General features: G+C 42.2%; 1 protein-coding gene across 1 annotated transcript; it reads left to right on the forward strand.

Moving 5' to 3' along the window:
* The first annotated feature begins 6768 nt into the window (after positions 1–6768).
* DMRTB1 (DMRT like family B with proline rich C-terminal 1) lies at positions 6769–14364 on the forward strand. The gene is made up of 4 exons (XM_074152592.1): positions 6769–7174; positions 8855–9087; positions 10720–10864; positions 14279–14364. The coding sequence occupies exons 1-4, from the start codon at positions 6769–6771 to the stop codon at positions 14362–14364; spliced, it is 870 nt and encodes a 289-aa protein (XP_074008693.1).
* The last annotated feature ends 2939 nt before the right edge of the window (positions 14365–17303 follow it).

Raw genomic sequence — 17303 nt, forward strand, 5'->3', positions numbered from 1 at the left:
AACACAAAGAAATTTAAGTTGTCTTAACACAGAAAGAAAGTCTTTTTTCTTGTCTTAACATAGAAAGAAAGTAAGGGGAAGAGAGCCTTAATTCCTCAATTTGGAGACTGGCACGCATTCTTTCAATCTTTCTTCATTATCTTTTTATTTGCAGAAGTCCTCTCCAGTGAAAATATACCTGAAATACACGAACATATACATATAGTGTATATACATAATCTAGAAGGTTTGACTAAATTGGAAAGATTCTGTTGTCATTGTCCACAGGAGAATTTAATGGAAGTAACATAGAAGAGAAGGAATGCTTCTGAACAGCATCCTTCAGTATTCCTATCTGGAATCAGCTAATGCAAATTCATCAATGCTAGTGCTTGTTTTCTCTTCCCCACTACAAACCACAGCTTGTCTCTGACATACGGAGTTAAGGAGCCAGCAACAAACTTTATCACCTCAATTCCCAGAATCGTGCCCAAAGAGCAGATGGTGTGCTACTGGTACGAATACAAGAAACCAATTCTAGCATGCATACCAGAGGTTAATCAGCATTATTCTTGTCTTTTCTCTCTCTGAGGTAAACATTTTGATGATAGTCTTCATGCTATGCTGCTAAGTAACTACTATTTGGTCATTTCATTTTTATTTGCTTCATTGAAGTATCTGTGAAGAGTCCAGGCTGAAGAGGAAGAAATTATAGCAAACAGCTGTTTTTATTTATTTTGCATTGTTTAAGCTACTTCGGATATTCTGAAATCTAATTCAGATGTGAGGTGGAGAAATGCAGTTAGAAAATGTGGGATCTATACCAGTGTTGACAATCACAAATGGAATCCTGCCCACAGCAAGTACACTTGATGTTTGTAGCAGTCTCTCAGCTGTCTCCTGCCTTATCCATTTATTAGCATTGCTTTAGGCTTGCTGACAAGGTAATATGACAACTTCAGCACAGAATAGGTGCTAAGCAAAGATGACTCTAAACGGGCCACCTACTTACTGCGGTGAGCGTGACTGTTTCTGCATAAAATCCCTTTTTTGCTGTTTGGGAGAATTCAGAATTGATTTTGTGTTCTCTGTATTTAAGAGAATATGACAAGAACCACAGCTGAGGGGAAGGAGAATGAGGACTTTGGATTGAAAATGTGTTTATTTCTCCAGGCAAAAGGCTGATTGACAAGCCTAGTAGTATCCAGGCTAAAACCCACTAAATTTGGGAGCTTACTAAAGTAAAATGGTGTTGGAACTAAGGCATCCCTGCAGCTGCCATAGCATTAACGGAGCGGACTATTCTCTGGGTTTTCAGTTTCTCTTTTGTATTAATGTCTACAAAGGTGACCTTCTAAAGAAACAAAAGATTTATTCCGAAGAGATAATTATTAAGTTTCTTAGGGGAATATAAGGAAACAATCAGACTTTGATGATACAGGGATCCTTACTTATTGCAAACTGACTGAACATCTCCCGCAGAAGGTTTTAGCATAGAGCTATTTCTTCTAGATAGGGATTTTTAAACACTCCGTCACTTATTTGAGGAAAGGATCTGTGAGTGTGTAATTATGTCTGTCTCATTTTTTTTCCTTTAATACATTTTATTTCCTGCTTATATGGAAGATATATTAATGCAGGTTAAGAACTGTTACGTGTTTTGTTTCCTTGCTGGAGTTGATTTCTGTCCTGGTCCAGCCTGCCCTTCTGGTACTCATGAAATAACCAGATCACAGACTTTCCAGTTTAATCACTCTTGCTTTTCTTTTAAATAAAGATCTTATTACAATAAACAAACAGCAGTCATAGTAATAAAGTCTCTATTGTTAATATTTAAGAACTAATTTTTCGTGTTATATATTTAAAAGATCCACCATTTAAGTACTCAACCTTTATTTTAGTTGTGTTTGTTAAAGAAACCAGAAGTGCTTTATATAACTTTTATAAATTTTTAAGACTTAAACTTATGTATGAACTCCATCCAATTTTCTCTGATCATGGCATAGAGTTTCACCTTCTTGATACAGCAGATGAAAATCAACATCTAATCATGCTCCATCTAAAACTTGTGTAATAACAACAAAAAGAATCCACCTCAGTGGAATTCCCATTTAAGCTACTGAAGACAACATTTTAAAGTAAATTAATTGAGACAGAAAAAAAATTGAAAAGGTGAATCTGTTTATATGAATTTAAGCAACTTAACTGGAACCAGTTTTAAAAATGGTGTAATCCAAACACATTTTAGCCATTTCAAATCTTAAGGCAGATATGATCTAATCATATTGAACTGTTTCCATACTGCACTTTCCCTCACATTTAAAAAAAAAATTTTACTACAGCACCATTTCACAGTGATTAGAAAGGTGGAAAATACAGATTACAATAGTAACTCCAAGAACTTTATTCCTTGTTATGTGGGCTTGCTTTGGGCAGGATTTGACAACCTCATAAGCATGTCAGCAGATAGCTGAACCTTGCAGTTCTGTGACAGATATCATTTATGGATATGCACTAGTGTTAGCTCAACGGTGAAAGATTTTTGTCATGCAGGTCAGTCAGGATGTTTTAAAGGCTTGGATGGTTTTTATAAGGAGCTTCTAAATATGAGGATGACTACAGAAGAAAGCACAAAGGTGTGTTATCAATGCTACTTAGAAAATGATATTCTGCCCCAGGTGAAGCTGAAAGTCCATTTCTTGCCAGTGAACGTGAGCTGATAGTATGACGGGGATAAAATGTAAAAGGGATTTTTCTTCCCTTGTGAAAGGGAAGAGAAGCAGGATGTAATTAATGCGAAAGAGAAGTGGGAGGAAGGCAAAGGGATGCACGACATAATCCAGAACAATCCTTGCTGAAGGTTTCTGAGAGTGGGAGAGTGGGAGAAGATTGCACATGTGGAGTTCAGAGGAAAGAATACGGCAGTATCCTAATCTAGACAGGAGGGGAAGGAAGCCTGGTTCTCTAGCCATGTGGATGGACACATATGACTGCAGAACAGTGTGGAGAAAACCAAGCTATATTTTAATGAACAAATACACCAGGGATATGTAAGGAGGTGAAAACACCTTATTTTCAGCACCGAGACAGGGGAGTACTGATGTTCCTTGGCATTTCAAGAAGATTTCTTGTCAGCCTGTGGGCCAGACCCAACCTGAGAAGTCCAATGAGGGATCGGAAATTAACTTCAAGCTCATCAGCCAGTGCTGGAAGCCACAGTAGTCTCCCTGTAAAGCCAAACGTGAGTGATGCCAGGAGATCAGTTACCAATCCACAGGTGGAGTCAAGGTATTTGTTAAGACTGGATAACAGGAGGGGCCTGGGTGTGAAGTGGTGGGGAGCATCTAAAGCCTGGCTACTCTTCCTCAGGCAGTTCTGCTTCTGCGGGTAAATGTCCTCATGTTGAGTATTCCATAACCGATAGCCATAAACATGGAGCTAATCCGTTATAACGTAGAAGAGCTAATAATACTATCACTATATCAATTTTTATAGAATCACTTATGGGAGTACATAATGGACACTTCCAAACCACTAAGAAAATTTTTGAACAGAGGATTTTATCTTCATATGTGATGTCTTAAAAATTCAAAAGATATTCTTCATTGTTAGGCATAAGAAAACATTTATTTTGAACCGTTTGCAAATATTTGTTAATGGAGATCTCAGACTGAACAAATTTCTTGATTATGTTGCTATTGCTCTGTGAAATATCAGATGTAAGCAGAACAATTTCCTTGCCAAAAACATTTACTGCGTAAAATGTTCGCTGGAAAGTCTGAAAGGAGGAGAAAAACAAAACCCAATTTTCTGCTATTCCATTTAAAGGCAGACGATCTTTTGATTTGTTCCCTTTTAGCTAAATTTGTTTTTCTTCACTGTTTCACATACAAAGGAAACTGCATACCAAAACCACACACTTTATATGATTCTGAAGTTGGAAAGCAGTAGACATTATTACTACTGATTTCAGTAACATGAAATCAGCAGGTTGCTTTCATCTCATTTTGGCAAGATAATAATTCTTATAAATGCTATTTTAATACAGAACTCTGTACACACTTTTTGCTACAGTCCTACCATATGTTCAATAAAACGCTAGAGTGAACTGAGTAAATTTTAGAGAAAAGAGTCTTTATGGTGCCTCATTTTCTTTCAAATATGAATAAAGGAGAAAATGATAATAGATATGGAGCTGCATCCACATACAATTTTACATCTCATTCCAAAAATTTATTTTGAAATTGTTCTGTTTTCTCTGTGGGATGGTCTTGCTAGTGGTGTATGATAAGCTAAATCAAATGTATATATAAACACATAACAGGATTGGAATAGCAAAATTCTTTGAACTGCCTGAAGAAGCAAATATTGACCTCACAAGCAAAATAAAATGTTCACTTCTCTATAAAAAGCAAGTCTAGTTACGTTTGAAACAAACTATATGGAGAGTAGAATAAATCCTGAATGCTTAGGTGACACCTGTTCAAAAGAAAAATCCACATGACTTTTAAAGATGTGGTTTATTAATGGAAAAACTGTTGCAGCCCATGGCTGGTATACCTTTTTGGAGAGAGGAGAGAGAGAAAGTTAAGTATGTTTGAGTAAATGTCTTGACTAGTAGTATTATGTGACTCAGAATAGAAAATTACTGCGGAAAATGTACATAGTCTACCTTTCTCCTCCACTGCTTAAGTATCCAAATGAACACAGATTGTGTATCTATGGAAAGATATCATTACAGTTTTTTTAAAATGTGTCATCCATCGTCTTTTCATTCTATAGCTACATAGGCACATCCTCAACATACAGCAAAAATACGGAGCATAAAATTAGGAATATATTATCTGTCTATATTTAATACAGAGTCAATGTTCAGAAAGATTACGGGAACATCAAGGCCCTGGCACAAGTGAGCAGCACTTCAAGATTGCATTTAAGAGTGGCTTCTATTGAAGGCCTATCAACCAAGTACCTTCCCGAACTAGGAAGAAATGGTAACGTTTTCAGGTCAAATTTTCAAAGATATTTATCCACAATGCAGACATGCCCGTGCCCATGAAGCTGGCTTTCTAGGCAGCGCTTTAGAAGTCTTCTGGGGAAAATGGCCTGGAACTGAGGACAGGGAGCTGATTATATCTGCTCTTGTGCTTTGCTGCCTCCCGCTCACCAAAGGAGCTGCTGTGCGTGCAATCCAGCTCCCAGTTTCCACAGAGCACTGCGGTGGTCGCTCCTGTGTGACCTGCTGAGTGCCTGCGCAGATTTGTCCTTACTCTGCACAGGATCCTGGAATGCATTGGTGGAAAGGCATCGCGGAGAGCCCCTCGCAAAAAAAAACAGCTACCAAAGACTCAGTCTGCAACTGGGATAGCAAAATCTGCAGGCTGGGATTGCGTGCATTTGAGGATGTGGGTCTGAATTGCTTTCGAGAGCAAGTCTGGGCTTGTATGCTGGTATTGCGCTTAGGAAAACATCTCCCCCAGGAGATGAAATCCTACTGGAAACCTGCAGGACTCGGATGCAAAGTCCTACTGGGGTCTTTTGCAAAGTGAGAAGCCTGAATCTAGGCTGAGCCTTGGGGACTTGCAAGGCACAGGGGCTGCCTGCTCACTGCCAAGGCAAACCAAATCTCTTAAAGGGCCTTCTATACCAGGGTCTCACCCCCCAAGATGTTGAGGGGTGCACCCAAATCTTGCAGGAAGGTTTGCTCCAAGGGAAGGGCTTCTGCAAGGCTGCTGTGAAACATACTCTGTTGCACGTTAGAACTGTTTCAGAGCAGCAGGCAGATGTTACCTGGTTCTCTTGAAACTAACTGGTAAAGAAACTTCACAACTACTCTGTGGTTTATTTTTATGGTATTCTTTCTAATTTAGAAGAAGCTATTGGCATCCTCAGGATTTTAAAAGAGAATTAGCTATTGCCTGTGTGAGAAAAATCAGCAGTGTTGTGCCTTACATTGCAAAGTGGAGAGTTTTCTCCTGGAAATGGGCTACTGTGTAAAACCATGGTTTTGTAGCTACCAGCAGTAACAAATAACAAGTGCTTTCTAAGCAATGCTGGAACTGGAGCATTCCTGTATTTCTAATTGCAAGCCTGTCTTTGTTTCCAGAGACTAAGGAATTACGAGAAAAGGTGACAGGTCTTTTGAATGACATGTGCTTTCTGCCTTCATCTTAGTGCCTTGTTTTGAAAAACAGAATGATGAAACAGTGAGGTTTTTTTCTGCTGAGGCAGTCACTCTCCTCCTCATCAAGAGAAGCTACTGCAAATTGGAAACAAAACGGAACTGAAATCTTGTGCATATGAAAAGTGAATGCACGAGAGGTGTGAAACTGAGTGCGGATGCTGAAGTGCCAAAAGGGAAAGCCATCATTTAGGGCAGTAAAGGACACCACATCTCTCTCCCGTGCACACCCCCACCTGCCCAAAACTCCCCATCTCTGCATGCAGCGGCAGAGGAAAACGTAGTAAAACGTGCGGCGCAGCCCCCTGCTCCTGCAGATACAGCCCCTGCTCTCTCCTCCTCCTCCATCCCCCATGTCCCAGGTCTGGCTCCAGCCTCCAGGGCAGGTACATCCGTGCCTGGCGGAGGGAGGGGAGGCCCTGAGGGGCCAAGGCTGCTCCTGTGCTGCAGGCCCCCCACAGCAGGGCATTCCCCACCCGCTGCCATGGGCTCTCCTGCCCCGCCTGCCCAGGTTGCTACATGCTGGGACAGCAATAGCCATGCCCTATATAAGAGCCCTGAGGAGCCAGCCCTCAGGTGCCAGGGTGGTTAGCCAGGACTGGTGTGCTATGGAGGCCGAGGAGGCTGCAGCGGTGGCAGCCAAGGCGGCGCTGAGGACCCCCAAGTGCTCCCGCTGCCGTAACCATGGCTTTGTGGTGCCGGTGAAGGGCCACGCCGGCCACTGCCGCTGGAAGCTCTGCCTGTGCGACAAGTGCGCCCTCATCACCGAGAGGCAGAAGATCATGGCGGCCCAGAAGGCCCTCAGGCAGCAGGTGCCTGACCCTCTGACCGGGGCGGCCACGGGTCCCGCTTCCCCAGGCGAAGGTCCTGCAGTGGCTGCCGGGGTGGCCAGTGCCCCCGAGCAGAGCGGCCATGAAGGGATGAAGGGCACCCAGCCCACCGGCAGCAACGGCAAAGGCATGGCGTGCAGGGGGCCACCGCCGCCTCCCAGCGGCCCTCCCTTCTGGGACTACGGTAAGGGCTTGTCCCCAAAACCTCTTCCCCTGTCCTGCCATCTTTCTTTCCACGTTCATCTCCCTCTCCCCCCATCAAACACTGCCACCTGTGCAGTTTGCACCTGCCCAATTCCTCAGGCTCCAGCTCCCCGGAGAGCCATTCCTGCTGTCTCCCTCTTTTCCTTCCTCAGTGGACACGGGTGTCCGACTTGCATCTTGAATGTGCAACCCTGCATTTATTCTCCCTTTTAAAGGGTTTGCAATGCGGGTCAGCGGCAGGAGCAACGTGCTCGGCCTCGCCGCTCATTGCAAAGTCAAAGCTTAAGCAGGTGGCTTCTCTCTGAGAGGGAAACCGGTCCGGGAGGGAAACCAACCTGTGATCCACTGTGCGCTGCAAGTGCTCGTGCACGTTTCTGAGTGATATCTCACCGTTTATAAATTCACAGGCACAAGCCCCCAGCATCAAAATACTCAGTGATGGCAGGTAAACGGGGAAGTTACTGCTGCACTTGCCTGAAGCAAGCACTTTATCATAGCACCGTAAAAGAAAGAGACCTTTTGGCCTTAATTCCTGCAGCGAAGACTGAACTTGGCTGGGATTACTTGGTATAAAAGTGCATTTGGTATTTAAAAGCAGAGCATAGATTTTGCAGGTGCAACAGTTGTATGGTCTGTCACCTCTTAAATTGCTTCCTTTAATAGAGTCTTTCATGCGACTTGTCTAGTTTATTACTACTTATTACAGTAACTTCATACTATTACTATTTACTATAGTAATTTTACGGAAATCCCTACTGACTGCAGTAGTCATTAGTCTGAGCCTCTGGAGAGTTGGCAGCCTGCAAGACAAAATGCTGTTCTGAGAAGCCTGGAGAAAAGAGTAATTTCAGACATCTCTAGTTCCCACCTAATCTGTCAATAACTGTTCCCCCTATTTTTTAGCTTTGTTTCCTAAGAAAATGATGTTTATGGACAATGCTAGCTGTCCACGTACCTGTCAGTCCTTCCCTTAATAACATTTTTAACCTGCTGACCAATTTGAAAAAAGGTTAGGAACAAATAGTATAATTCTAGTACTCCAGATTTCAACCTACTCTTGAAGCAAATTCTTCCACTTCTCTACCAACAGGAGGATGTGCAGGCAAGAAAGACCCTATTTGTTTTCAAATAACCACTCTCTTTTTTTAAGGCATCAGAGAGGCCATGTAAGATTCCAGATGCAAGATAAAAAACAAAGGAAGTAACCGATGCCTGCATCTGAAATTACCTGTGTATATCCCTAAAATCAAGCCTTTGTCTGTAAATTAACTTAAAAAGTGACAGATAGGACTAAAGTTAGACCTCTATTATTTCTGTAGATTTTTGTTTTAAGTTTTGCTAGAGTTAATTCTTAGGGCAGGTTATTTTCCTGTTTCCGATGTGCTGAAAGAATAGGATTCTGCAGCCAGTGCTTTACTAAGGACTAGCTTCACAATGCGCAAGGCAGAAAAGAATGCAGATCATTCTGCATTACAGTATCACCTGCTGCACCTTTCCTTAGTCCCCTAAAAAATTAGAAAATAAATTCATGAAGAGCTAAGCATGAAACCAGAGGGCTAGATTCTCCTGCCTGAGAGTGGGATTTGGTCCTGCAGCTACTTCTACTGAACTCCATATTACATGGATACTTTTATTTTTTTCTTTTCTCATTGTTTCCTAGCTCACTCTGCTTTTCCTCCAGAATACATGGTCAACCCAGAATACCTGGAGAGAGAACCTTCGAAAGTGTACACTGGGTATTCTGGGGTATATCCTTACCACCCATTTCCTATGGGATTTGCCATCAATCAATCAAGCTGTAGGGGAGCACCATCACCTCCAGGGATATCACTTCAGAGAGGTTTCCGACACATTTCTAGCAACTATGGGCCAGGGAATGCAGCTTCTGTGTCAGTAAGTAGCAGTGTTTTAATTACCTTTGGAAATACTGCTGTCTTTACTTTTAGCGGCGTTCTTGTTGTTAAAGTACCATGAAAAAGATACCCTGCTCACCAGTTACTTCACAACATTTTGATATATTATGCTGAAGAAAAGATTAGCAAATGGTGATGTTAATGGTCTCACCTGAACCCGGAAGAGCAAACCCATGCACTAGCAAGGAGCCAGATTTTGTGAAGTGTTCGGGGGCTTTTATGTCCTGCTAGCATCTGCAACAGCCTTTTGGAATGATGGCAGTTGGACACTTAATATGGTCATGGTGTGCCACCACAGATGGCAGAGAATATGCATTTGGAGGCTCCAATTCTTCCTTGCAGGACACATTTAACAGGGAGGGAGAGTGTCAGGGCTTGGCCAAGGGACCACAGCCACAGAGAACAACAGGGGAAAATCAGCTTCCACAAGGAAGCAAATCAGCACGGTCAGGTATTTCTGTTTGGAAACAGCAGAAGACTGTTGTTTTTAACAGAAGTTTCAGATGAAAAATGATGTTTGTCATCATAGGGCCCACACCTTCAAAGCACACGGACATGGTAAAGAAACGAGATGCTAAATGGCCAGTTGTAAAGGTGTGTTTGGGCACTTCCAGGTCCTTTCAGTGCTGTCAGTCATGTTGGTTTAAACTGGTGGTGTCTGGGTTTTGTACCACAGTTGGGCACATTACCAGATTTCCAGCTGCCATGCGCCATTCTGTTTGCATTGAGTACAATTCACCAGGTCATGTTGAGATAGAGTGATCTGCCTCAAGACTCACATAGAAATGCTCGCGTAGAAATTCCCTGTCACATTTTAGGGGTTATTGAGAAAGAGGGTGGCTAGCATTGGTCTGAGTCCTGGTAGGCTGGATAGGCACAGGTTGGGAAATGCCTTGTCTAGACCATCACTGTATGTGGTTTTAAACTTAATTTTTAACTGTCCTGAAGCTGATGGAAAGATTTCATACAAGTTCTATCTGTACCAGGGTGCATGGCCAGATCCAAGAGAGAAATGCTCCTGTTTCTCTGATGTTGGTGTTTCTGAGGGATGGAAATATTTATGGCACATGGAATTATTTTTATCATGCTCTCACAGGTCTGGTTATCACAGAATACCAGAGCTGTGGGGCACCCTGTGGTGCACACCAGTCCTTCAGTGTAGGTAGAACCACCCACTTCACTGTGCTCAGGGGGGAGAACCCATAACTAACAAGGAGGTGGTGGCAAGGAGCATTTTCCTAGGTTGCCTCTCTGTTGAATGAAGACTTCCAAACGTGTTCAGTGGCAAGTACACCAGGTCAGTGCTGAAGGTGAGCTGCTCCTGGTTTAAACCAACTGTTCTAATGACATGCCAGAACAGAAGATGAGGACTTAGAAGGTCATTTTCAGCTCAGACATGGTCTGAGAAGCCACTACTTGTCACTTTCAGCATGTTACACTATGCACAGGCTTTGCATGTGCTAATACATGCACAGACGTGGCAGCATAGGGCCACAAAATGGACAAAAAAATGTAATATTCACAGGTAAAAAGTGAAACAAATTGTTCTATACTGCAGTTGTGTCCAGAGAGTCTTTAGATGGAAGATGCTTTGTTTCATGTGTTTCCTCAGATTCCAGATGGAGCTGGAGATTTTCATCAAGGATACTACACACCTCTGCCTCAGTTCATCCCACCAAGTTTTCTGCCAGGGATTCATTACATTCCACCTCCCCTTTCACTGAACGTTTTGGCTGAAACAACCAAGGAAACCCAAGGTAAGGAGGTATAAATAGATGAGCCCTAGGAGATTCAATTTTAACCTGGTTTCAATACCTAACCACAGAGGTGGAAGCCCCCAAGGTTTCAGGGTTTCACAGATCACTGTGATGGAGCCAGCACTGAGGTCCTGAAGTCCCAGGACAGATTTCTAGCTTGTACAGCTCTGGGAAGCTGGAAAAGGGAAAGCAGCCTGACATGCCTGGGCTTTCCAGCTGACAAGCACCTCAATCTCACACAGACAATGGGGGCCCCAGGACCCAGAGGTGTTCCAGAGTATGATCTGTTGATGTTCTCAAAACGAAAATATTTTTCTAAATAGCTAGCTTGTGGGACATATTTTAAAAACTATTTGGCTCTGTTTGAATTTAGACAAAATGTTAAAAAAATGCAGACTAACAGCATGAACAATACGAAATTTCTTGCTCATCTGAAAATCCTACCATCTAATTGCTGTAAAAGAATGATTGAATCTTCAGAATCTCAAGCTGTTCTATTGAATCTCACAGGTTTTTAAATTTCTGGCATAGGTTAAGTCTTTGTGCCCCTCTGTAACGGGTCTCTTTCATGTATTGTGCCTACATGTGGACATATTTGTGATTATATTTGCAAGTTTTTCATTTGGCTGCAGCTAGCTGTGACCACAAGAGGGTAGAGCTGCTTAGAGAATTAACCGCTAGCACTGGATGAGTGAACAGCCAGGGTTTTCTTTAAATTCTTTTTGAAAGTGCAGATATATAAAAACAACTTTTATTTCTCGAACATTAGAATAAAATAGTGTTCATCTGACTGTTTATGAAAAAGATTACCATAATCACACAGTGAAAAATCAAGTCTGTTGTATAAGAGAGAGGAGAAAGAGAGGAGTGTAATTATGTCATTTGACTTCAAAAAGATGTTGATGGTGGTTTTGTGGGACAAAATGTAAGTTGGTTTTTTTTTGGCCTGGTTTCTCAACAACATAAGGCTTATGCAGTCTCCTTTTCTGTTAATGTCAGTCCTCTCATAACTTTTCAGCCCATTAGTTATTTTCAGCCTAACATATCTGTTGTGATCACAGGCCTACACAATATTGATCTGCAAGGGAAACAGATGCCTCCCACAAAATGGTTTGTTTGCAGCCATGCTGTGGTGTTTGGCTGCCTGTCAGCTTGTACTCAGCTCCTGACTGACGTGTGTGTATCTTGGCCAACAACCAGGCGCCTGCCAGTTAGTCCAGCAGTGGGCAAGTATCTCCAGAGCAGTCAGAGCATACTTGCTTCTTGTCTGGCTGGAAAGCCAAAGAAAAGGAAGCAGGAGATCATAGAGTAATAGAATCACAGAACGGTTTGGGTTGGAAGGGACCTTAGAGATCATCGAGTTCCAACCCCCCTGCCATGGGCAGGGACACCTCCCACTAGAGCAGGTTGCTCAAAGCCCCATCCAGCCTGGCCTTGAACACCTCCAGGGATGGGGCATCCACAGCTTCTCTGGGCAACCTGTTCCAGTGTCTCACCACCCTCACAGGAAAGAACTTCTTCCTAATATCTAATATAAATCTCACCTCTTCCAGTTTAAAACCGTTACCCGTGGTCCTATCACTACACTCCCTGATAAAGAGTCCCTCCCCATCTCTCCTGAGATGTGGTAGACAAGGAGAATATGAAGAATATGGCAGTGTGAGGGGGTGTACAGACATTGTAGAAATGAAAAGTTACTCTAAGATACTGACAAAGGCAATAGGACTTTAATGCAGCATATAGGAGATACTGGTGTGCTGGAGGTGAAATAATATGGGCTGAGTTTGAGTAGAAGAGAGCAAACGGAGGGCTGGCAGGCAAACCAGAAAGTGTTTGTGAGGATTAATGGGATTTGTGATTTGGAGGAGATACTGCAGGCAGAGAACCTGTAGGGGGCTGCAGCTATTCTGTTGGAGTGCGTGGGAATGGGAAGGAACTGGGAGTAGCCGGCAAAAATGGGGGAGTGGAGAGAAGTAGTGGTATTGCATGAGGAAAACAGAGGAAATCCAGTCCTGTTCTGGTAGAGTGAAGTTGTACTGGCCAAACAATCATGGAAACAGGCAACTGGATAGAGAGGTCATGAGAGCACCCCCCAGAGAGCAAAATGCCATCTAATGACCTCAGCCCTTATTACACACCAGAGAAATCGTAACCCAGGCACAAAGCCATAGGAAATAATGCATCATGGATTGTGCTGCTCAGAAAACAATCCAATTTTCTTAGTACTATGAAGAAAGTACAAATTAATTCCACTGCATAGCATTTTTGCTCCAGGATATGTAGGAATTTGCAATTGTGACCCAGTGAGGGGGGGATACTTCTGAATGAGGTCATACGCAAAATAGCCTGCCAGCAGAAGATGCAGATGTAGAGGGAAGCTACAGTGAAACTAATAATTCTTTGATTCTGGTAGTAAAGAAGATTGAAGGAAAAAAAAAAGAGAAAAGCTGTAATATTTAGTACATAAGGATGTGTTAGGATTGCATCATGTCTTTTTTCCCAAGTAAGGAACTGACTCAAACCTGCAATTAGACTTGGGAACATCCTTCCTCCAGAGAGACCTCCAGAACTGAGGTGAAATGGGCTCTCTGGCAAAACTGTTGCAGGAAAATGGGTATAGAAAAACTCTACCAGGGGACAACTGGTGAGAAGAAATGTCTGTGATCTCTGCCCTGAAGGGAATCTGAGATGAAGACAAATGGAAAAAAACCCAGTCCTGTCTGAAAAAGATTTTCCAAGGCTAGAAGATGCTGCCAGAAAGGTTTGAGTCAGTAGTTGACTGCAGTTGAACGACTGAGGCCAGTTAGGTTTACAGTGGTGATGTGAAGTATAGGCCATGTTGTTACACAATCTCATGCAGTATTGACCAGTAATGTTATGGACATTTGACAAAATAAACACAAGGTATGTCCAGTAAAACAGCCAGTACAGCATCTGAAGATAGAGTCTGATTACAGACTGTTGGCTGTCTAAAAGAGCAAGCCACAGAAAAACAAACAAAACCCCAAGTTGCCTGTGAGGAAATGAGGGAGCTTTTCATGCAAATTGGCAAGTAAATACTTTATAGAATGAAAATCCCTAGTTGGATTTTAAGAAGGGATTATTTAGTCTGTCAAGGCCTTTGAGAATTCATAGGAGTGTTAAATAGGCATGGCATAGATTCACTCCAGTTAAGTGGGCAAAGGAGTCTGCCTCATACTCCAGTGCAGCTTCAACACTTGCCTTTGAATTAACTGGGTTGAAAACCAAACTGGGTCGACAAAAGTCATTTTCCATTGAGAATTTACCTCTGTAAATGTGATTGATACCAGCTGTAATAAAAACAGAAATCCAGAGTTGGGGGGTTTGGATCGCTTTGTTCATGTTAAACTCTGTTAAACTCTGACCTTTTTCTATTTTTCACTTTTATTTCAGGTACTGAAGCTGACAGTCAGGATTCAGGGGTGGTTCGTGACTCTGGTCAACCATCTTCTTCCCCAGAAGAAACAAGCAGAGAATAATCCATATATTCTAAACAGTAAATGGGCTGGAGAAGAGCTGAGTGGCAGGCAGTGCTATTTTCATTTCTGGGGAGAGTGTTAGTTAATACAAGGGTAGAGTGACAGTCACTGAGAAGTCACAAAAGCTAGAAGAAGGGGTCGGTCCCCTGCCTTGCTTTATGATCATGTTAGAGCTACCAGGCTCACAGCTCTGTCTCCCTAGCACTATAAAGTTCCTAAAATAGGTTTTCCAGAGCCATGGTAAATCCCTTCCCCCTTAAGCTGGTGGAAGTAGCAAATGATTATGACTGAATTTGTTTCCTTTGCTGAGGTTAGATGGCTCCCTGACTTTGGAGCGAGGTCTCTGAGCCACATACATTCTGTAGCTTTCTCATGTTCATGACACTAGTCAAAAATGTGTTGTTTGTGTTATCAATTAGCTGGAAAGGAAGCCTGGTTCTGAATATTATGGATGAGTTAATTGATAATGGAGCCTGAAGACTAAGTGAGAGAGGATGGGCAGACGGTCTGGGTTGCTGATTTACTCGACTGCCTAAAAGCATGATTCCCTGGATTCAGCAGGGTCAGGGAACAGTAGGTAATTTGGTATACTTGTCAAGACGGGCATAGGAGGAATTTGCAGAAAAGTCTGATATAGGCTGAAATCCAGCACCTCCGCATTGTTTTCTCCATGAACTGCCTTTAAGGCACCTTCTGTTCAGGTTGGGGACAGACTGATTTGGAATGGCCTCTTGTCACACAAGCTTCAGGATTTTGAATGTCCTTCATGGTTTATACATAATTTCAATGTTGTTTAACTCAGTACAGCTGGAACTAAACAGTACTATTTGTTTCTAAAGGCCTCGTGTAGACAGCTTTATTACGTGTGTATTGGAAGTGCGCTGTGGCGTATCAAAGGTGTGGAGAGATTGCATAAGAAACTAAGACAAAACACATTTAGAATAATAGTCAAATCCATACATACTATAATTTTCAATGATAATGTTTAATTAAAAATGAAAGGTACATTCCTCTACTGTTTTGCCTAACAGAATTGGTTTTGTATTAAGTGGATCAGTTGTTAATGTTTGAATAATTTGGGGGGGATTTTTGTATAATTAAAAAAAGATACATTACATTGTTGGTATGGTTTTGATTATTTGAGTCTTGCATATCTACACATAATTTTTTTAGCCAAATGTCAGATGTTGCCCTGAACAGCTCTGTGTAACAAAGTGGTCTGGAGAGAGATTTAGTCTTCAGTATTTTTCTCTACAACTTTTGACTGCTGCTGTAGAGGTGAGTGCAGTGAAATAAACATTCATCTTTTCTGCTACTTGTACTAATAATCCCTTGCTCAATGCAAGATGTGAAGAAATTATACTAAGCTGAAATATTTCCACTCAAATATGAGAAGAAACTTCTTTACGGTGAGGGTGACAGAGCACTGGAACAGGCTGCCCAGGGAGGTTGTGGAGTCCCCCTCTTTGGAGATTTTCAAGACCCGCCTGGATGCAGTCCTGAGTAACGTGCTCTGACGTGCTCTGGGCAATCCTGCTTTGGCAGGGGAGTTGGACTAGATGATCTTTATGGTCCCTTCCAACTCTAAAAAAATTCAGTGAAATTCAGTGAAATATTTTTTTAAATGTAGTAGGTGATCTGGTGGAAAGCTTTCCAGCACACAGTTTTGGGGGACAGTGAGTGAAAGTGGCAAACTTACAACTGCCAAGAGGAAAAACTGAAAACCACATGTAGCTGTATCAAATAATCTGATGTACAACTTGTTATGCGCTTGATTTACAACAGCATCTCTGCTCCCAGGAGTGTCCCAAACCTCCTCTTAAAACTGCTGTCTGCTTGGGAAAATCTGGATACTTTTTTAAGGTGTCTGGATAGAGCAAAGCTCTTTCAAAAAGAAAATAATCTACAAATAGAAATACCAGCAGCACCCACGAAGCAGGTTCTTTGGACGGAAGGCTGGTGTGTTTTATATATATAATGATTTAAGGAAATATTAGTGTACACGATGAATAATTGAATAGTCTCCTTCCCAGATATTTTTCTAAAGTCATATTCAGTGTTATATTACTCCTTAAATCTTAAAGTAAGATGGACTCCAGCCCATTTCACTGACTGTAATGCACAGTCATTGTAGATATACTGCATACACAGTACTGTTTTCTCTCTGTTTTGCTGTGCCAGTGACTGTGTCCAGATTGCCAAGCCAAACTCCTTATTTTCCTTTTCCTCCATCTTTCTGAACTATCGGTGAGTGAACCAAAAGCCTTTACTTTGGCTGTTTGAATGATGGCACGGCATTCCATACGATCTCTCTCACTGCATTGCTGCAGATCAGTGTTCATCCCCGGAGTGATGAAGCGAGCTTAAAGAAGAGCAAGAGGAAGGGAGCTTAACTGCACAAGGAGATGGAGGAGTTGCCTTATGAGAGGAGTCTAAAAATAGACTGGAGTCTTCAGTTTGGAGAGCAGAAAGTTGGGGGGGGATATAACTCAGTTTTAGAACAACATCTCAGCTGTGGCAAAGTAGATGCAAACCCATTATGAAACCTTGCTGTTTCCGTACACATCAAGGACAAGAAGCTGACCAGGGACAGGGGCAAATGATGCCTCACCATCCTGATTGCCTTCTGTAATGAAATGACAGGCGTCTGCCCCAGTCTAAAGTCTAATAGGCGAACAGTTACAACTGGCTTTCCTAGGGCATCAGTAGTGAGGCCAATAGTGTTTAATATGCATAATGACATCATCAGTCAAACTTTCTTTGGTGTCACTTCAGATTTTTACACCTTAGGAAATTTGTCCCCAAGTTCTTGCACCTATCTCTGCATGGAAAAGTAAATGATTTGATAAGAGAATTAAAGTCAGTAACTCTCCAGCTGACAGGAAGAATTATCTTGTGTGGATAATTCAAGGTTTCATTCTTCTATTTTATGCTCAGCT

The sequence above is a fragment of the Numenius arquata genome, chromosome 8, assembly GCF_964106895.1.
Source record: "Numenius arquata chromosome 8, bNumArq3.hap1.1, whole genome shotgun sequence".
Classification (NCBI taxonomy): Eukaryota; Metazoa; Chordata; class Aves; order Charadriiformes; family Scolopacidae; genus Numenius; species Numenius arquata.